The sequence below is a fragment of the Mauremys mutica genome, chromosome 1, assembly GCF_020497125.1.
Source record: "Mauremys mutica isolate MM-2020 ecotype Southern chromosome 1, ASM2049712v1, whole genome shotgun sequence".
Classification (NCBI taxonomy): domain Eukaryota; kingdom Metazoa; phylum Chordata; order Testudines; family Geoemydidae; genus Mauremys; species Mauremys mutica.
The window spans coordinates 72,901,667-72,923,410 of NC_059072.1; the positions used below are offsets into that span (position 1 = coordinate 72,901,667).

Below are 21,744 nucleotides of genomic sequence, written 5' to 3' on the forward strand. Positions count from 1 at the left end.
CAATGTAATTTTAATTTAATTATGATATATCATAGACTCTGCTTCTGATTTAACTGGCATTCATTGACAAAATGCTACAACATAAAAATAACACTAAAATATACAGCTAACGGCACTGCGTGTTTTGTTTCATAGTATTTGGCATTCATCAGAGCATATGGAGAGAGATCCTTCTAGTCTGAAATAGCTGGCATGTTTTTTAGTGCTGGGCACAAATGCTGCAATTTTCATTTTGCCCTAATGTAATTGTGGGCAGTGACTGGGGAGAGTTACAGTCATAAGACCTGATCCAAAGTCCACTGAAACCCATACGAATATTTCCAGTGACCTAAGTGTGCTTTAGATCAAGCCACTATTGAACTTCCCCCACACCATTATAGGCAGTAGGTAAATAGATTCATGTTGGCAAATAACATAAGAAATTAAATATTAGACAAATAATATAACATCTGGTGCATCACCGTCGTCATCCTTTTCTGTTAGGCTGGAAACTGCACAGGGCAGATGCAGAATGCAGAGAATAAGGTAAAAAGCAAAGAGCAGGACAAGGAACACAGGGGCACTCAGCTCTGGGGTGGGGCCGGGGATGAGGGTTGCAGTTCAGGGGGTGAGGGCTCTGGCTGGGGGTGCGAACTCTGGGGTGGGGCTGGGAATGAGGGGTTTGTGGTGCAGGAGGGTGCTCAGGGGCTACAGTAGGGAGAGAGGACTCCCCACAGCTCTCTTTCCCCACAGCAGCACCTGGAATGGGGGGAAAAGGCAGCCCTCCATGCTGCAGCAGCTCTGGGGCTGGGGAATAGGCATCCCTCCCCCGGCCCCAGCAGATCTGGGCCAGAGGAGGGCCACCCTAGCCTGCCTGGGTCCGGTCCGATCCAGGCCGGGCCACCCCGGTCGCGACTGGGGCCAGGCCGCATCAGCCGTGCCAGGCTGCACCACAGCAGAGTTAGGGCCAGGGGAGGAGTGCCCCGGCCACAGCAGGTTGGGGGTCGCACTAGGTGGGAGCTGGGGGAGGGATGCCCCTCCCCTGGCCACAGCACATCCCCAGGCAGGTTCCTTGAGCACCTGTGTGGCACTAAATAGGCTGCTGCATGGCCGTGCAGCTTACAGGGAACTTAGCTGCCAACTCTCATGTGAGTGCTCTAACCAGTGGGCTCTGGGATAGTCTGATGTGGGGCTCTCTCAATCTCTCCCTGCTGAACCTGTTGCACTGTGGATAAATACAGTCATTGTAGCAGGGGGATTGGATTCTGGGTCTCCCACGTAGTGGGTGAGTGCTCACTATTTTAAAATGTTATAAAATTACAAAATATACACACAAAAGATATTCATAAAATAAAGCGAAACATAGCTTAATTAAGTGAACATTTAACATGAATCACTAAAGCATCATCACCAAGTTCACTCAAAATATTGTTAACACCAAGTCACCCGAAAAGTGTCCAGGTTACATGTCAGTTTATGAAAAGTATAATCAATCCATAGCTGGGCCACAATGGTGCACGTGGAACAGCTCTAGCACATCTCACCCCATAACCCCAGCTACTATGTTCTTGTAAGATTTCAAAAGGGATAGTTTTGCCTGACCCGGAAACCATCCAAATGAGAGCACTGTCTCATTCCCAGAACAAAGAGGGGCTTGGAGAAAACTCATCCCAAACCACTGAAAACTGCTGCAAAAAAACCAAAAAGAGGAATCAAACAGGGGTATCTGAAACCGAGCAAAAGGGATACTGGACAAACACCTCCGGGTAATATGGTGCACAAAATAATTGGTTGCTACAAGTCACTGAAGCACTTAGGAAGAGGTTTGTACAATGTACTCCAGTTTATGGGGAGGTGCAGGAATGGCTCCAAACTAAAAGTGTCACCAGGCTGAATCAGGAAGATCAGAGAGGGTGGCAAAATGCTGCACTTTGACTCATATATTACAGAGTTGCTTCTTGGTTATGGTTGCAAAAGGAACATTCACCAAATCCTTCCAGTATCAACAATCTGCCTGGTTGTACAAGGATCTCATCCACAGAAGGGGAGACAGCTAGGGAGGGGAATTCAGGATTCAATCTCTGCAATCTTTGCAAAAACGTACTACAACTGCTGAGCAGTCTTTTGCCGAAGCAACACCTGGAATTCAGCGAGGACCTTGTCCAAAAAATGCACAGACCGGATTCTGGTCTGAATAGCAAGAGTTGTTGTCAACTTCCAGCTTGACCAACTAGAAACAATCAGGTAGAAGAGCTTGGTCAATCCAGCCTGCATAAAGGCAGGCAACAGGCTCCTGGAGGAGAGCACTTCATCAGGAAAACGTGGGTTAACAAACAGCAGCTCTTCCAAGAGCCATAAACTGGAAAACATCTGCTCAGGCTGCGCTCTTCGCAGAAGTCACCAGGCATTAGAGACCATTATAGAATCAAAGCAAATCTAGACTCTATAACTGAACAGGTGCCAATAAAAATAGGTGAGAGTCAAAGTCCATCCCCCCAGCACGACAGAGGAGAGAAAAAGCAAGCGACTTCCAGGCCAGCAGGGAGTCAGAGTACAGCAAATGGTAAACAGACTAGAGGCAAAAAGCTGCCACCGGACTGACTAAATCAGAGAACTTCTGGCCTCCTTCATCTAATGACAGGAACAGCAAAGCAGGGCACAACCAATGGGAACTATTTAAAAATGGTTAATATTCCTCTGAATACTGTCCCAAAAGCCTGGGGAGGGTCCCAGACACATTAGTCGGTGCCACAACATTGAGGCCACAGTTTTGTTGGCAATCAAAAACCTGTCCCCAAAAACAGTCCTGGAAGGAACCAGCGCCATTTCTGCCAGGTGATCTTCCACCTTCTCCTTGGCTACCTCCTAGTTCCTTAGCATATATTGCTCAGATCCAAAAAAGACCCCTAACATGATAGTCTTAGAGGTCCCCTATAGCAATTGTTGGGGCAATAAAGAGGGACTGCTACACTGCCAAGAACCCAGTAAGACTGAATTGCTCTTAGCCCAGTAGTGCAGGCAGATGATGCCTGTTCATACACTTGTAAACAAGCACACAGTGCCTGCACGTCACTGTCAGATGTGAGGAAAACTGACAGTCAGACAGAGAAAGGCCAGTCAGACAGTGTATGAGGAGGTGCAGGAATGGCGCCAAACTAAAAGCATACAGTATCCCATAGGACACCACTGACAAACGCCTCTGTGAACTGGGAAGTTGAGGCTAAGACCTCCTTTAATCTTTTAGGAAAATAAAAACATTATGGTACAATAAAGAAATGTATGAAGAGAACTCTGGCCCAATCCCAAAAGCTTCAATCCTTTATAAAAGAAAGTTATGGCTAATTCTGTCAAAGGCCTTCTCCTGGTCCATTAAAATAAGCCCCAGATCCAGATTACAAAGTTTGGTAACTGTAGTATGTCACCCATTTAAAAAGAGGATCAAAAATACAGTGTTTAGGGATACAATATATTTGATCGGGGTTTATCGAAGAGTCCAGATAGTCCTTCGGCCAGTTAGCTAAGGTCCTGGATAAAATCTTATAATCAGAGAGGAGAAACAGGTCTCCAGTTCCATGAATCACAGAGGTCCCCTTTTTTGATATCACTGCCCTGCATCCACTGAGGGGCAGTTCTTTCTCCTGGATACACTCCACCACTACTAGAAAAAAAGTCAGGGCCAATAAGATGCTAGAAATGCTTGTAAAATTCAGATTGCAGCCCATCAATATTTGTGGCTTTGCCTGTAGAGAGCTGCTGGACACCCTGCAGTGACAGAAGGGTGTCCAGGCACTGCTGTTCCTCACCAGTCAGACGGGATAACCCCTGGGCCAGCTCCTCTATTGCCAGCACATCACAGGCATCAGGTGAGTACAGAGTAATGTAAAAAGAAACAGCTGCTTTCCAGCTCTCAGCAGGGTCAGCCATCAGATGACCACCCAGCAGTTGTAGGCAAAAATCTCCTGATAGCACATAGACTCTTTCTCCAACCCGAAAAAGAACACTGTAGGAGCATCAGTTTTATGCAGCTGAGTAAAATGGGCCTGAACCAGGGCTCCTTTGCACCTTCTCTTCCAACAAGCACCTCAGGATCTGATAGTCCTCAGTTAAGGTTTGGTCAATCTGCACCTGGTTTCACACATCAAGGTTGCCATGAAAGCCCAAGATGTCTCATTCCAGGGCACTGATGGCCTGATGCAAAGACCACGTGGCAGCATGGGTATACTGTTGGTAGAACAGTTGAATCTGGACCTTTCTGACGTCCCACCACTGTCTCAGGGACTAGTACAAGGCCTTGTGCTACCTCCAACACTCCCAAAACACAGCAAATATCTGGGTGAAATTCATGTCCTGTAGTGATTTACTAATAAAGTGCCAGTGGGCAGCACAGGCAGGAACAAGAAACACACTGACAGAAACATAATGATGATCAGACAAATGAGTGGGATACATGAAAGACTGAACATACATATTCATGCTGGCCTTAATGGTATAAAAGTGATCCAGTGTAACCCCTTGAGACCATATTGGGAGTAGCCTTCAGCCAAGAGTACTGCCTAAAAGTGGAGTGAGAGAATCTCCAAACATCTACTAGTCCAAAGGTCTGCAGGAGACAACACAGTTCTTTGACTGACTGACAGGGTGTGGCTGCTCATGGTTCCTGTCTCAAACATAATGTATAGTGCAACTGAAATTTCCTCCCAGGACAATAATATCAGAGGATCACAGTCAAGCATGGCAGGGGCAAGTGTCTGCAGAAAGGAGAAAAGATGTCGCCTCAGAGTAGGGGCATGCAAAGTAAAAAGATTAAAAACAAAAGTGCCGGTACATGTTCCCTCTTGAAGGAGCCAACCCTGCACAGTCTCCTTCATAGAGATGATCTGTGCCACTGCACCCTGGGAAAAGAGAACAGCCACCCCAACAGTGACATTGGCTCAAGGACCTGTCTGTTCCTTCAACCAGTTTCCCTGATTATCAGAGTCCGAATGCATCTCTTGCAAAAGGATAACATCAGCCCATTTTTGTCTGAGAAATTCAAAGAGTTGTGCCCTTTTATGACCATCCCAGCATCCATTCAGAGTTAGAGTGCCAAAGTTGAGCAGCACCATCGACTCTAGAAGGAGAGAGTCAAGCACCAGAGAGAAACAATGGAAAGTGAAAATACTTTGAACAAAATGAGCCATGGAGAGGCCTCCGCACACACTTCCTCACCTTGCTCAACAACTTTCTGAAATGGAAATGTTTCCTACAATCAGCCGCGGTATCCCTCTTAATGCTTGTGGTGGGGTGTATAAGCCCCATACCAGGGGAGAAAGGATTAATGAGCAGCTCTGGGCCCAGATGCTCTGCCCAGCCACACCTGCTGGGCATGCTCACAATTGAGGCAGAGCTCAAAAGGGAGCATCCCAGCTCAGTCAGGGCAGACTACACAAGGGAGCAGCCCTAGGCTTAGGGAGAGAGGCTGCAGGAGTTCCTCACCACCTGGACCAGACCCCGCTGCCGACTTGCTGGAGGCCCCCATTGAGACCAGGAAGGGCGGGTCACGACTAACAAATAGAAGCCTCCGGGACACAGTCATGGAGAAGCCCCTTTGGTGAGTCCATAAGCTGACTCCCCTGTGACTTTGGAGGGGCAGAAGCCATGATAGGATGTGACCTAGAGAGTAGGCTTTGTGGCATCTGCCCCACAGGCTACATATCCAAACAGCTAGTCACCCTGCTTTGCAACTTGTTGGAGCAGGAGGATCTGGTTTCCCCTAATACCAGTTGTAGACTCTTGCTGCTTGGCAACATGGCCACAGGCACTCAGCCACAGTCTCTTCGCTGGTAATACCGCCAGACTCAGTTGCAAACCCCGCAACAGAGATGAATGAATGAAACACTAATACAGGGAAATAGGCCTCAACGTCAATTCCCCGCTTCTCTTTAGCGCTATCTAAAAAGTTACTAATCTCCATCATGCTGTACCCACCCTTTCTATACAGCTGACTGGCTGGGACATCAGGAACCAGTGAAGAGTCAGAGAGATCCTCATCATCTTCTTCCTCCCCCTCAGACTCCACCAGCTCAGAAGGACATTGAGCTGCTATTGTAACATTCTCATTATTCATGAAGGAGCATGCTGACATATCTATTTTCCCAAGAGTGGGAGGCAGCACAGCCCCAGGCTGGGACCCAGCATCATCACTGCAGCATGCAGGATTGGAGGCTTGAGGACTCACCATGTCAGGGGAAGGCAGTACCCCACTGGGAGCTCCACGCATGGAGCTACCACCCATTGCAACACTCTGCTCCTTTTCAGGGCATGCAGCTCCATTCTCAGCCACTGCCAGCAGCTCAGGGGTTTCCAACATCTTAGCCCTTTTAGACATAATCTCGGCTAAATGTCTCGTTGGTTTGTTCTTCACCTCCATCTCTAGAATCTGTCTCTCCTTCCTCCGCAGGGAGGGGCTCTTCAACCTCCAGATTTGCTTCTGGCCAGTACAAGTGATTGAGTCATAATAGAGGTTTCCTTGGAGAAGGGGAGGAGCTGCTCCCTGGACAACAGCAGACCATATATGGCGGGAGGGGGTAGAATCTTTCAGTACAGTTGCAGGCTGTTTCCTGCTGCTCCCTTGATGTCCCAGCCCCTTCCCCACTATTCCCGGGTCTCACATTCTTACCAGGGACCTCCTAGCCAGCAGTGGGCAGGAACCCTTCAAATGACCAGGGCCACCACACAAGAAATATTTCATGTTTTCAGAGGTAGCAAATACTGTCGTATCCACCCCATCTATGTGCAAACGGGTTCAAGGGCTATTCGGGGTTATTTAGAGCCCCATCGACCTGGTGCCAGAATGATATAACATGCCTCATATTTGGGTTCTTGCATCCTAACAGAAATACCCTAACAGCAGAAACTGCCCTCCCATAATGGGAGAAAGCAGACACTATCATCTCATTGTGAAGGACATGTGGGACTTTGGAAAAAACTACCTTAGCAGCAGGAGTAAACAAGGGAAAACATGAACAAAAAACTCCTTCACCCAAAGTCCCTCCTATACCAAACAATTCACAAACTGCTCCTGGACCAGGAAAATTGCTATAGATTTGCTCATTTGAGAGGCAGATTTTATATTAGCACAGTCAATAACATTACCTACAGTCAGCAACATATCCTCCCCAGTGCAGGAGAGAGTAGAGACACACAAAACACTTGACTTGCGGGTCAAATCGCTAAACCCATCTGAAGTGGGCCCCATGGAGAACCCTCACCTAGGGCAAAGGGGGAGACCCAACAGTGCCTCTAAAACAAAGAAACAGCCAGTAACCAAACAAAAAACAGACTAACAGAAACCAACTAGTGCACACAGCATGTAACAAACACATCTTCAGTCTCAGGGGAGCGGGGGTGGGGATGAGAGAGCACAAGAGCAAATGCACAAACATAAACACAAGTGACTTTATAGACCGGTGGTTGGTGCTCTGACCCAGGATATGGGAGACCCAGGATCCAGTCTTTCTACTCCAATGACTCTAATTATTTACCCTGAGTGCAGCAGCTTCAGCAGGAGAGGTTGAGGGAGCCCCACCTCAGAATATCCCATAGCCCAGTGGTTAGAGCACTCATCCAAGGGGTGGCAGATTGGCAGGCAAATCCCTTCTCCCCCTCAAGCAGGGGGTGGGAAATTGAAGTGGGGGATCTCCAACATTTTAGATGAGTCCCTAAGCACTGGGCTAAATGTTATGAGGGAGAAAGTCCTTGTCGTCCTCAGCCTTGTACAAACATGGCATAGGGGCCTAACACCAGGAGAAGGTTTATAGTTGAGAATCGCTAGCAGAGAAAGGTGCCCCTCTGCAGTTTGGAATTAGGCCCTTATCTCCACGAGAAGGATGGGGCTTAGCACACATCCCTCTGATCAGCATCGCCCATTGGCTAGCTTAGACGACATCCTGCATAGTGTGCTGACTTCTGTAGATCACCATCTAAGGCTCCTATCTCTGCCCATTTATTGTACAGGAGCCCAAGTGCCTAACTCAGGCTTCGTGAATCCCAACGATTTTTCTAGGCACCTAGAAGTTAGGCACTGTGATGCTCAGCATCACAATGCCTTACTGAAGAAGTGGGTTTTTTAGTGCATCTGAAGTGGGTTTTTTACCCACGAAAGCTTATGCCCAAATAAATCTGTTAGTCTTTAAGGTGCCACCGGACTCCTCGTTGTTCTTATTGCCTGAGTAACTTGAAGAGGCCCATGATGTAAGTTGAGAAAGATTTGGGTCTTGATACATGAATTTGCTACGTGGAAGTTTTTTGCTCATTTCATTTTCATGTGTCTCATTTTGTTCATTTGGTGGTTATTTAAATTTCTTTATGGAAGGCTGTAGGCCAAGTTCCTTTTGGGACTGTGAGAGCAGTTGTATACTCGAAGCAATAATGAATGATTGTTATCTCTCAAATCCCTTCTCCCTCTGGTTTTCTGAAATAAAAAATGAAGGATGATTAGTCAAGTCAATGATATTTAGGACACAGTGGAACATCAGAACACTGTTAAACCAAGACAAACACTTCAACCCAGGGCCGGCTCTACCATTTTTGCCCCAAGCAACAAAAAAAAAAGACACTTGGACTGCCGCCTGAACTGCCAAAGCAAAAAACAAAAAAACACCTGGACTGTGCCACCCCAAGAATGGACGGAATGCCACCCCTTAGCCGCCCCAAGCACGTGCTTCCTCCGTTGGTGTCTGGAGCCGGCCCTGCTTCAACCAACGCTCTGGTAACACTAAAATTGTGCCACGTGTGCCCCATAACAATTCTTTATCCTATAGTTCAAGTAAAGGTTTTGCAAAACGCACCTCAAATAAACATTACATTAAAAGTATGTTAATGTGGGAGCATATGTGTGTCAACATTGTGATTGCTTCAATCTGGCTTCAGTTAACTACCTCATAGACATAGTTCATGAATACACTGGTGAAACAACTGCATCATTTAAGAGAATATTGTCTGTAGCAAATGTCATCATAGGAAATGACTAGAAGGGAAGTTACTTTCAAAAAGTGAGGATCAGGAATGGATGCTAACCACTTTCTGCATAATGTACAATTCTGCTTAACTGGGTGCAACAGTAGATTATTGGTTTTGCAAGAAAGCTTGGAGGTGTTTTTCTTATATGATTATAATTTCTTGATTTATTTTACATAAACATCTTGGCTCTGACTCTTCTCACCCCCTACCAACACACACACACACAATTCTGTAAATACAATGTAGTGTTTGTTTATCTTGAACTGCTGTCAGCGAGTTTACTTACACTTTCAAAATTAAAGGGCAAAAAGCTAAATCTAAGCAACAGGGTTATAGCAACTGTGAGGTATCTAACAGATTCAACAGTTCAAAACTCAGCAGTGTTGGAGAAGGATCATAAGATAATAACTACAGTTGATATTTCCTCTGGAAAAGACCCTTCCCTGTAGTCTAATAAATATTGTATGAACCAACAAGAAGCAGTATGCTAATGATGTGATATTTACCCAGTATGCTGAAGCATCAGCTGATGTCCTGTATCTTTGAGACCTGTTGATATGAGAACCATTTAAATATTTTCTTTTGCTTCTATTTTTCCAGTAGCTGTTTTCCTGGAAACGAAAATGGTGAGTGAAAGTCGTCACGAGGCCTTGGCCGCACCACCAGCCACCACCATTGCTGCTTCACTGCCAATTAATGTCACAGAACCAGCCAGTCCTGGAGCAGGAGGTGGAAAAGAAGATGCATTTTCAAAGTTAAAGGAGAAGTTTATGAATGAACTGAATAAAATCCCATGTAAGTAAAATATGGTTGGATAGACACACTAATGGTAAAAAGCAACTGCTAATATTCTAGATCTTTTTTAGAAAATATTTCTACAGTTTAACTAGAAAATATTAAAACCATATTTGTGGGCCTTTCAGCAAATCAGGTGGATGCACCAGGAATGCTGACACTGGATTAATTTTATTTTCAGTTTCCAAAACAGTAACTATATAGTTATATATTTTCCAGAACATTATTATTATGACCAAGCCTCTTTACTACATATAATTATATATTATTAATAATAATACTTAGTTTCTGAAAACTGAAAATAAAGTACAATTAATAGACTATTATTAGAAGCATTTTTGAGGTGATATTGCATATAATAATTATAAAATTCCTTTTCATTTTAAAAATGTCACATAGCAACACAAATAGGTTATTTTGATACTTGACTAACCTCCAAAATGAATTAAGGTTTTTTTTAAATAGCAGCTATCATAACAGTGTCCATGCTCTTAAAAAAATAGCAAGTAGACAGTACAAGGAAATTAAAAATATATTTGGAAAAGCATTACATTTAACAGAATAGGTTTTTTCCCCTAGAGGTTATAACTTGTGGAAAGGTATAATATAGTGTGACCAATAATGACAGGTAACAAATCAGAATATTAATCGATTTTTGTCTCTGAAATGGATCTTGGCAATCTGGCAGATGCAATTTTTGCTAAATTGATAGCAAACAGCTTTGGTCTGTCACTCCAAATTCCCACTTGTAAGAATAGAGGTGTTACAATGGCAAGAAGGCTTCATGTCATTAGTTTGGTAATCTGCACAGTCCAGCATGGACCACATTCAGGCAGAATTGTCTGATAATATCATAGGGAAAACAAAACTACTAGGAGCAACAAGAAAAGAAAAAAGCATTTAGGAAAATGATAACATGGGAAAACCTTTATTGTTTAATTTATAGTTCAAGGTGTTATCTAAATGAGGCAGACTAGAATTTTATATAGGATATACCTTTATTTTTCAGCTTTGATGTTAATATGACTAAGGGCATGAATGGTTTGTACTATGCAAAATTCTGTAGTTTGCAGGTCTGGGAATGGAGTCCGTACACAGAGATGAACTTGAAGTGCAGCACATCTTTCCTTTCTAAAATAATAATGAAAACAACTGGAAAGCCTAATATCGAGAATTTGCCTTTTGTTTGAATAAAAAGCTCCCATGATGCACAGCATTATGGATGAAGGAGAATTACCTACTATTAGTCTCTGAAATTACTTACTGGAATTTTTTTTTTAATCATACATGTTTCATGCACTATTTCATAATATATTGAAAGTGACATGAGTCTGTACCTTGACAGTTTCAACATGACTTGTTCTTCCTACCTGCGTCAACTCTTAGAGAAATACTGTTATGTATTATCATTTTAAAATGGAGAAAAAAAGGACTGTATTGGATGCAGAATACCAGTAAGCCAGCCAAGCCCCAAAAGAATTCGGTTAAGCCAACTATCTATATTCCTGCATGCTGCTGGAAGTGGATCAGATGACCAGCTTGATGATTTCCATGTGTATTACCCATCCTTTAGATAATTCCCCTACCTGGAAACATCTGTGCATGGGGATAGAAAACATCACAATGTTCCTTCACAAAGTTTCACCAGATCATTCTTTTTGGAACAGAAACCCTTGGTCCTTAAAAAGTCAGGACCTTCATTGCATCTCCATGCTGCCTCCAGGCACTCTACAGCTCTCTCGCTCTCCACCAGCACAGCATCAGAGAGCTCTGTAGTGCTCCCAGTATATCCCCGCTGCCACTCCCCAAAAGAGGGTTGCATAGTGCAGAGAGGCTCCATGAGAAAATTAATACAACCAAGCTATATTACGCATTTATATGGGCCCCCATCATGATAGTCTGTGTGCCTCAATCTTTAATGCATTTGTCCTCTCAACACCCCTGTGATGGAGAAAAGCGCTATTATCCCCATGTTGTAGATGGGCATCTAAGGCACAGAAAGGCTAACGGCTAGCTTTTTAAAGGGATTTAGGCACTCGAACAGATATATGTCTACGTCCATCATGTAAGCACCACTAGCATTTTCCAAACCTCAGCTCAGGTGCTGCCTAACACCTTTAAGTGCCTGTGCTTCCATCAGGTGACATTTTCAAACCAGCCAAAATGGTACTCAGAGTGATAGCTCAAACTGGAGCTCCAGAGGCCCTGGAGCAGGATTTTTAAGTTAGGCAGGGGAATACCTATCTTGCCAACAGGGCCCAAACCTGTAGGCCTGCTCTGAGCACATCTGAGACCGGTCAAACTCTGCAGCAGGAGGGCTAGATGCAGGCCACCAATGGTGAGGGGCAGCATAGCACCCAAACAAAAGACAGCCAGGGGCACAGGGCACTGTAGGGTGGCCGCGAGAGAGCTGTTGAATGTGAGCAGGAGACACAGAGTGAGAGACATGGTTTTGGCTGCTAGGGCATGGGGCTGTATCAGCATAACTATATTGGTATACATTGCACCCGTACCCAATACAATCATACTGGCACAAAAACTGTGTGTGTAAATTGTTTACAGTCACATCTCCCTGCCTACACACACAAATCCCTGCCTACACACACAAATCATAAAATGTCAAGTCATGGATATTTTGTAAAAAGCCATTAATTTGTGGCTTGCATGATGGCAGCCACAAAAATGTAGTCTTCCTTTAATGATCAGTGAACACGCCTGAAATGTACCTTTCCTTCCAGTATTTTTCAGTGAAAACTGCACAGTTTATTTTAATGTGGATTAAAAGGGAATCAAAAATCTTTAAAAATAGTGCATTTTGTAGAACATTAAAGGTCACATGCTTAATGTAATGTGCAGGCCTAAATAAGTACAAAGACAGTAGGCATGCTTTAAAGCAGAAATTTAAATATCAGCTGGCTCTTAACAAACCAGCCAAGATTCCAGTCCAAAATGTTAAATTTCACCTTACTCTACGAAATTCCAGCGTGGGGTGCATTGGATTTAAGTGACATTCATCATTGTTGATGTGCTTTATAACACTAAAATTCCATTCCTCCCAAAGGCCAAGGAGCTTCCCACAGTGAGGGAATAAAATTTATTGCCAAGGAAAAGAGAGGGGGTCAATTACACTATTGCTGCTATAAGCTTAGTTAATACAAAATTTAAAACCCTTGTTACAGTTCCTACCAATAGAGGCTCAAATCCTGGCCTTTCACTGATATCTGTTCCCCTAAAAAAGAACAGTGTACTGTCCCCTATGTTGTGTACGAAGAGTCTGAGCATCTGAGGACATGCAGAATGTTCAGGAAGATGTCTCATCATTCATTCTACTGTGGATAAAATGATTGGAGTTATTTTATTACAGTGACTCATACAATTAAAGTGCAGAGATGCTATAAGGTTACTGAGGCACAACTGTAGAGATTTTTTTTCTCAGTAATGCAAATCCCTGCACTCTGGTTGTGAGTGTCTGATTTGCATAATCACAGAACAGTTTCTGAATAACTGTACTGTATGTAAATCTCTCTAAACTGATTGGCTGCTGTAATCCTTCCACTTTGAATTGTCTCCTGTATGCAGAAATTTCAAACTGTTTACAAGCAACAAGGACTCCAGCTCAGTTTTTTACTTCCTTCATTTTAAACAGAAAAATCCCAACATTTAAATGAAAGAGAAGGAAGAACAGATCTAAAGGAAAGAAAATGGCACTGTCAAACTGATGAAAGGGAAATTGCTTTGAAAAGTTTTTCAGACCTCCTTTTATTCATTTCTTTTCTTTCTCTCCTCATTTTCCCTCTTGATCCCTCTCTACAGGCCAGCAAAGCTCTTGTCCTTACAGTAACTGATGTATATTAATGTTCATTTTCTTTACATTATAGAATCCCAGCCCCTCCTCCTAAATTCTGTATTGAACACTATGTAAACAAAAGTGTATTGCAAGTGGTTCTGGGGACAAGGGCCTTACAGTACTGAAGGAAGGAGAGATCAGGGAGGGAGAAGGTGAGAGGGAAAAGGATAAATCACAGAACAGAGGAGGAGGAATTAGAAAGGGCAAAGCGGGGGGCTTTAAATAAAATCCCTTTAAGCTGCTTGACAGTCCCCATGCAATTTTTATTGGGTGTTTTTCCCCTTAATTTGAAGTTTAAATGTTTAGTTTAAAAATTTGATGATGATGATAATGATAATTACATATAAATATAGACAAATGTTTATAATTTTACTCTACATAAATGAGCACCCATCTCAAATGCTAGATGACCTTGAAAAACTCTTAAAAATATATTCATACATAAACTGATTCCTGTAATTGCCCACAGATAATACTCTCCTGGGAGCAACATAAGTTTAACGATACATGAATAAGCCCCACAACAAAGCCTACCAGAGTTCCCTCAATAATAATAATAATAATAAATATGAGAGTGCTTCCTGTACCCTTAGTAATAACTGTATTGGAATTCAGCTGTCATAACTCCCACAGCTTGCTGTATGTTTCTCCCTACCTGTCTTTCTTTTTCTATCCATTCTGGCCCCCTTGATTTACCAGTTTAGGTTGGATTAAGTGTTTTTATTACCCCCTCTAAGAGACATTAAACTCATTTCTTGATTTTTCTCTCTCCCTTGACACCGGGATTCTGGGCTATTACTTTGAATGATACTTTCTAATCACATTTTGGGACTTCACACACACTCTTATGTGGTATTTCTGAAATCTAACTTTTATGGGCCTGCCATTTTGACTGCATTTAGAAAATAACTTGGGGCTTTGTTCAGCTTTCAACTTTCTTCATAGTTGTCACACCACTGAGGTTGATGGGACACTCATGAGGTTCTGGTCAGTGTGACTAAGGGTGGCTAGATCATGCAAACAGTGCTGAGGAAGAGATACTGAGTTCCAAAACTGTTCTAATACACAGAGACAACAAATATAGGAAAATCAGCATTAACTTCCTATTAATTATTTGTATTACCATAACACCTAAGAGCCCCGGCCATGGATGAGGACCCATTGTGCTAGATGCTGTACAAACACCAAACAAAAAGTCATCCATGCCTTAAAGAGCTTACAATCTAAGTATAAGACAAGAGGCAACAGATGGAGACAGGCAGACAAGGGAGTGTAAGGAAACAATGAGACAATATTGATCAGCTGTCTCGGTACTCCGGCAGTCTAAACCTTGTCAAGTATTTTATAGGCTTCATGGCAGAGGAGAGTTTTTAAGGAGGAATTAGGAGGGTAAATAAGTTAATTTTGTGGATATTTACGGAGAACCCCTCCTGAGTGTGAGTCAGCACTGGAGAAAGCACAATGGGCCGAGGCTCACTTCCTCCTGTAGCACTCCCCATCTTGCAACACATGTTCAATTGGCTCATGTCATTCAAAGACATTCATTGTTCTACATGGGTGGCAGATATGAGTAATTATGAATAGTGCCTTATTGGTGACATACAATAGAAATGGGAAGAAGATGTGACAGGGCAGTAGCGGGACAAGTCAAAGATCCAATGTTCTCAACTAGTGCAATTTTTTTTTTGCAAATCTCACAATATTTGTCCTTTTCATTAAAAGCCCATCTCCTAGAGTCCTCTGATTACATAAAATCTCAGCTTTCATTCTTTTTAAAAACAGTTTGTTGTAGAGACAGGCTAGAAAACATGGCACAAATGCACCCTGAAGACTCAGAAACCACAAGGTAAATAAAAAGAACCCAAATTTATTATTTTTTTTTAGAAATCTCAATTTATAAACCACCTCAATTTTGGGGAGCCTGACCCTTAATTTTTGAATGCTCAGGGTTGATATTACTGAAAATCTGATTCCAGAATGTATTACTCTCTATGTCGCTATGAGTGAGTGGAAAATATAAACTAAAAGCTCATTACACAGAGCATAACTGAAAAGAAGCATTTGTAAAGAAAATCGCAGAATCTGACATCCTATTTGATTATTTAGTGATGTGGTGCTGATATTTGAACAACTGACTCCAACAAAAAATTTTCCCTTAAGGAAATAATGATTAACTCATGTTATCCTAGTAAAATGTTGATTGATATCCACCTCTTTAAAATGTTCTGTACATCATGTATTAGGGTGCATGTCTTACAGTCAGCATCTTAGCACTCAGACTAGGAACTGAACTGGGGACCTACAGAGCTTAAAAGAGGCTATAACAGACACACATGCTCTGCAGATCAGGCACAGAGGAGACCCGTAACACACCCTCACAAGCAGGTTACATCCTTCCTCTAATAAAAAAAAGCTTGTCACAGGCAGCTGAGGTTTACAGCAGTTCTAATCCAGGGCAAGCCCTGAGTTATGTGATTACCACCATCTTGGCTGACTTATCAAGGATTGAACCAGAGACCTCAATCAAAAGTGTGAGTTGCTACAACCTCAGCTGAAGAGCCAGCTGTAACAGAATATACCTGCTGTTACTTGGGCACAGAGGAGAAGCTGTAACGCACACACTCAACCGTGGAGGGAGGGATCTGGCAACCTATCCATTTGTTGTCCTAAGTATAAAAAATGCTTTCTCTTAGCCAGAACCCCAGAAAAAGCAAAATCTCCCTGCCAAAGAGAGTGACACACTATTAATTACATTTTCTGGAAACTGTATATTTTGTTCCTGAAAAGGATACTAATTAAACCATTAATATAATATAGTTTTTTAATTGTGTGATTTGAAGTGAGGGGGGAAGACAATTAAGACCTCATAGGGGACCTCTCATGAATGTTTTTGAAAACACCTGGTGCAATCATATTTTCTCTGCCACAGGGAGAAAAGTAATCTATAGTAAAGAGGGGGTTGAGCACATACCATACATTTGGTGACAGGATTTTAAGAAGGGACTCCTAACAAGCAGCAAGGGTCCCTGTGATGGGCTATTCACCTCACACCAGAAAGGAAGGGATTAAAAGCAGCCTAGGGAGGTTGTGCAGGGAGCAGCCAATCAGGGGCTGGTGGGCTTACATAAAAGGAGCTGCAAGGCTAGAGACAATCAGTTGCCTTGGGGAGCCCAAGGCATGAGGACTAGCAAGCTGCAGAAAGGGTAGCACCTTGGGCAGAGCAGTTGCTGGTAGGGATTTAGGGAACAAGAGGGAGCTCCTGGCTGGCTGCTGGGATTAGCTGGCTGAAAGCTCTGAGAAGAGTAGTGGGCGGGCCCAGGTCTCCCTCACTCACAACTGGGGAAGTGGCTGGACTGTTGAACTAAGATACTCCTCCCACTCCCACCCCGGGAAGGGCGGAAACACAAATGGTGACACGGCCGGAGGGCCAAGTCATGAAGAGAACCCTGCGATACTTGGACTGAGGCAGGTCTGCAGGCGGAGACAATGATGGGAGATGCACCACCTGGAGAGGGCACACCAGTTTGTGGAGCTAATCCCCGTGATGGCCATCAGGCCACTGTGGTGAGTAGACTCTGTCACAGTCCTCTCCAGCACATCATTGTGTTTATTTCTTTATAGTCATTACAATGACTGTGTAGATATTTTATTGCATTATGGATATGTCAAGTTGTGGCAGTTCTTATTAAATTGAGTAGAGAATTTAATTTGCAACCAGAAAACTGTGAACATGTTGTTCACAAGTTTATTTTCAGCACTGGGAATTTCTTTTTTAATTCTTTATATTAGAAAAAGGCAGTACAAATGTGTTAAACATTATTTACATATATCGTATAATAATTTTGCATGTTCTAAAAATTACATGAAGACGGATTATCTACTAAAATTATGCTATATGTATAATTCATTATGCACTATTGTACTGACATTTTTTGTGAAAGGGTGCACAGGGCAGTTATGAACTCACAATTAGCACTATATTAAAACTGAGGTTTTTTGCAGCAATATATTATGTGAAAGAAACATGACAATTAGTACTAAGTTTAATACAGTTACTTAAAAATCTAATAAAGGTATCACAAAATCAAGGAAATTCAAATTTAAGCCTGGCATTGCATCTTTAACTCATCTATTTGTGCCTAGGTAGCATAGCATCTCTAAGCCATTATCACACAAAGTTATGAAAAACCTGCAGTAGGTTGGCACAGAGGTACAAATTAAGAATAGACCATCCGTCTTTGCTATTGTTGCTTGTTAAACAGTAATATTTCACTGGATGTGCTTGGTTCTGCAAAAGATCCCAAAACAAGTAAGACTTCCCTGATGCATATGACAACATTAATTTAAGTTTGTGTATGTTAACTATCTTGTTTTGTTAACTTTTAAAAAATCATTGCTATATCTTGGAAGGCTTGCTCAACACTTCTGACAATCAGACCAAAGTCACTCACGTTGGGCACCCAAAAACTGAGGCACAAAACTGATGGATCCTTTCAAATATTTGAGCCCATTATTTGTCATCCAAAGTACATTGTATATAGCTTTCTTCACCTTCCTCTGGTCTTTATTCTAAAAAAATTCGTCCATGGCTAAAACTAATCCTATGTCTAATATACGTCATCTGTAAGAAAATATGTGCATTAATCAGGACAAGCAAGTGAATGGCCACAGCTTTATTAAAATTGAAGATCAGAGTTGGGGGAGTTTTTTGCCCATCTCCCCATACCAGGCATTCAGGTGGGTCCAGTGCAATGTTTACAAAAAAGGCCATCTATCATATAGCCCATAACTCAGGGTAAACTGTCCACTGCCTACCCCGAGAATTCAGCTTGTTTTGCAGAATCCTCTCACCTTCCCTCTACAAAGGGGATAGAAAGTATCAGATGGGACCCCGATCTGCAGACTTCAGGTCTCCTTTTTGCCCATAGACTTGGGGTCCACCAGCAAAATCCTATGTCTCTGATTTTCTGTTTGTTTGCTGTTTGGCCTTTTATTCGTACTGGACACCGGCTGCAAATTATGACAAGCTAACATTCATACAATTCCTAATGTTAAACTCCAAAATCCTATATCTATCAAACCTAACTGTGTCTCCATGATGGTATGAGGAAGGCAAAAAAAAAACAAAAAAAAAACTAGGCCCCAGCCAATTTGGCTCCAATGGGAAAAATACCTTACTGGTCCCTTGAGCAGGTGATCAGTCAGGCCCACAGCATCCTTGTACTCTCTTACCTTTTATCCTATAGCTGTCTGGCAGCTTGCAGACCCAATAAAGTTTCCCACCTGTTAAATCAATGGGTGGCATTCTAATACTCAGATTTGTCAGAATGGGAGGGAACTAAGCATTTACTCTATTGTGTGGATCCTAAATATGAAGTCAAACAATTTTATCATTTCCGAACATTTTAAAGATGGAATCACGGAATATAGCACCAGGAATAGGTTAACGTTCGTTGATTCTGTAGACAAAAGACTTTGGTACGCATTCTGGATCACTGCCTGTCATTGACATTTCGCTGTTCTTCTGTAGAACTGCATCTCTTCCTGAATTCTCTTGTTCTGTTTAGGCTTATAATTGCACTTCAGGCCAGATCCTCCACTGGTGTAATAGCTTTATTGACTTAATTTGAGTTATGCCAGTTTGCACCAGCAGAGGACTTGGCCTCAAACCTTTATAAGAATCCTGGTGTGGATAGGTGAGACTCTTACTATACAAAAGAGACTATAAAACCCTGTTTGAATGATGGGCTTGTGAAGACTCAGTTCCGGTTGAGCAATCCATCTGCTAAATCCCATGCAGGCTTCTCAATGTGAATCTAATCTTAATCATCAGCTTTGGCAAAAGCAGCCTAATTTTCTCATTGCCCCTATATTATCTGGGGGTACGTTTCAGTACTCTAGCCGGCATCATTTTCCAAACTCAGGAAAGGATTGCAAAACGAAAGAAGGGGGGACAGGAGCGTCTTTTCAAATGGCACAGAAATCTACTGTGACCTTTGACCAAAACGCATCCTCCATCTCTTGGTCTTCATGACTTGTTGTCAGGATAGTGTTCTGTAAGCAAGACTTTGCCATTCAGTATGTTATCTCAGTTCCCACTGAGTGAAACACTTCATTTACTAAAGGTGTGAAGTTTACTTTTCCTATCATGAATTTGTAGTCCAGGAAGGCAACATGTTGTTGGTGTTTAACAGTAACAAGTGGGGATGTGTGAAGACAAAGCTTTCCTCTCCTAGGTAGCAGTGATATTTATTTTTATGAGTTGTTATTACAGTTTTCAATCACTCCTCACCGTAGAAGACTTCTCCATTTCCTTGCTATGTTATTTCATTTATGGATTTATTAACACTCCCTTATTAGCCAAAGTCATATAGAAGATTTGGCCTGAGCAGGGCCATCACTATGCCAACATTGAGGCTTGTTTGTTGTCTTTGCTTAGAAACCTCCTTGCTCTTCCTCCAAGTCCAGACCTTTTATAACCAGGTTTCTCAGCTCACAGTAACCCACTTGCTCTGTGCTGAAATGTAATATTCTAGGTCTCCATCCAGAAGCCAGCTATTTGTTTGTAAATTCCAGTGATGCAGATTTATGTGCAGCTTGGGCAATGGAAGAAAGACAGTGGAAGATAAGGCAGGTTTACTATCCATAACTTGCAGTCTAGCATATCCTTTTAGATTATACCTCTGTGATGGTAATCACTTCACATGAACTGCTCCAGAATACCAATTTCTAAACTGTCTTGCCTTGTGAAACATTTGTTGAAGGGTTTTAAGTCCTAGAACTGGTGAGATGTCCCAATGCACAGAAAAATAGGGGTTTTAAAAAAAAAGATTAGTAGACAAATAGAAATACCTAATGGAATCTTAACTCGGGCATAGCATTTGGCCTTATAAAATGTCATGGAAAAAATACAAGTCAAAAGTGACTTGACTGATAACAATTCTGAAGCAGCAATGTATATATTTAATAATGATTGTGTGGTATGGAACTATTTAGTCACATCACCCTCTTCATCTAAATACATATACTGTAGGAAGGAACAGACAAAATAAGAGAGAAAAAATCTTTACTTAAAGTCTTTTTCTATTAAATTAATGTATAAATAGAAGCTTAAGGGTATGTCTCCACTACTGCTGGGAGCTAGCACAAGAAAGTAGCAGTGTAGCTGGGGGTAGCTTGGGCCATGTCTCAGGCTAGCCACCTGAGTACACACCCAGGGGGTCTGGACAGGTTGGTATTCAGGCAGCTAGCCTGATGTGCCCTCCATGTTACCCCTGGCTACCGTGCTATTTTTAGCAGGCTAGCTTGAGCAGAACTAATGTGTCTCTGTCTATCTGCACTGGGAAGCATGCTCCCAGCTGCAGTGTAGACATACCCTTAAAGGCCTGCAACATCCCAAGCCTGCTTTTACTGAGGGTAGGTTTACACTATGTAGCTATGCTGCTATAACCCCATAGTGTAGACACAGCCTACACGGATGGACAGAGTAGTTCTGTGGTCTAGGAACATCTCCTCAAGCAAAGTTAGTTAAGTTGTCAGAAGAATTCTTCCATCGACATAGCTGCATAGGTCAACATATCTATGTCAGTTGGGGTGTGGTTTTTTCACACCCCTGAACAGCGTACCTATGTCAACCTAACTTTTCAGTGTAGACCAAGCCTCAGGCACAGAGGTAATTACAAGATTGGGGCCTTACTGCCATGCTTGTGTGACCAAAGTGGATTCCCAAAGAAGGAAACCAAAAAATAATTTATTTAACGATAAGAACAACTAAAGTGATTTAGTTGTCTATTCAGAGTTGAACAACAAATAACCCCACTGAGGCAGGAACAGAAGATTAAAGGTTCTTTAAAAAAAAAATCAACATAAGTTGCCCCACTTCAAACAGTGTCAACACAATGAGTCCAATTAACAGACTGGTGTGCCACAATCTACTACAGGTTTTAGAATCATATAGGCCTCAGTCCAGAAAAGCACTTAAGCATTTGTTGACCTTTAAGCACTTCAGTGATCCATTGACTTCAGTACAGCACATACTAAAGTGCTTTGCTGGTTCAGGGCCATAAAATCTTAATACCTCAACTGCATTTAGTTTCATTTAAAACGGGCAGGGGAGAGAGGGT

General features: G+C 42.5%; 1 protein-coding gene across 15 annotated transcripts in view; it reads left to right on the forward strand.

The window, feature by feature from the left end:
• SYT1 (synaptotagmin 1) overlaps window positions 1-21,744 on the forward strand; it is a 514,215-nt gene that overhangs the window by 334,668 nt on the left and 157,803 nt on the right. For 9 of the 15 annotated variants that reach the window (XM_044979655.1, XM_044979614.1, XM_044979604.1 and 6 more), the window contains one exon: window positions 9,580-9,774. In XM_044979655.1, the coding sequence (XP_044835590.1) occupies window positions 9,603-9,774 (172 nt within the window). In that variant the 5' untranslated portion in view covers window positions 9,580-9,602. The remainder of the gene's footprint in view (window positions 1-9,579; window positions 9,775-21,744) is intronic. The other 6 variants (XM_044979646.1, XM_044979638.1, XM_044979630.1 and 3 more) reach the window with 1 other exon arrangement.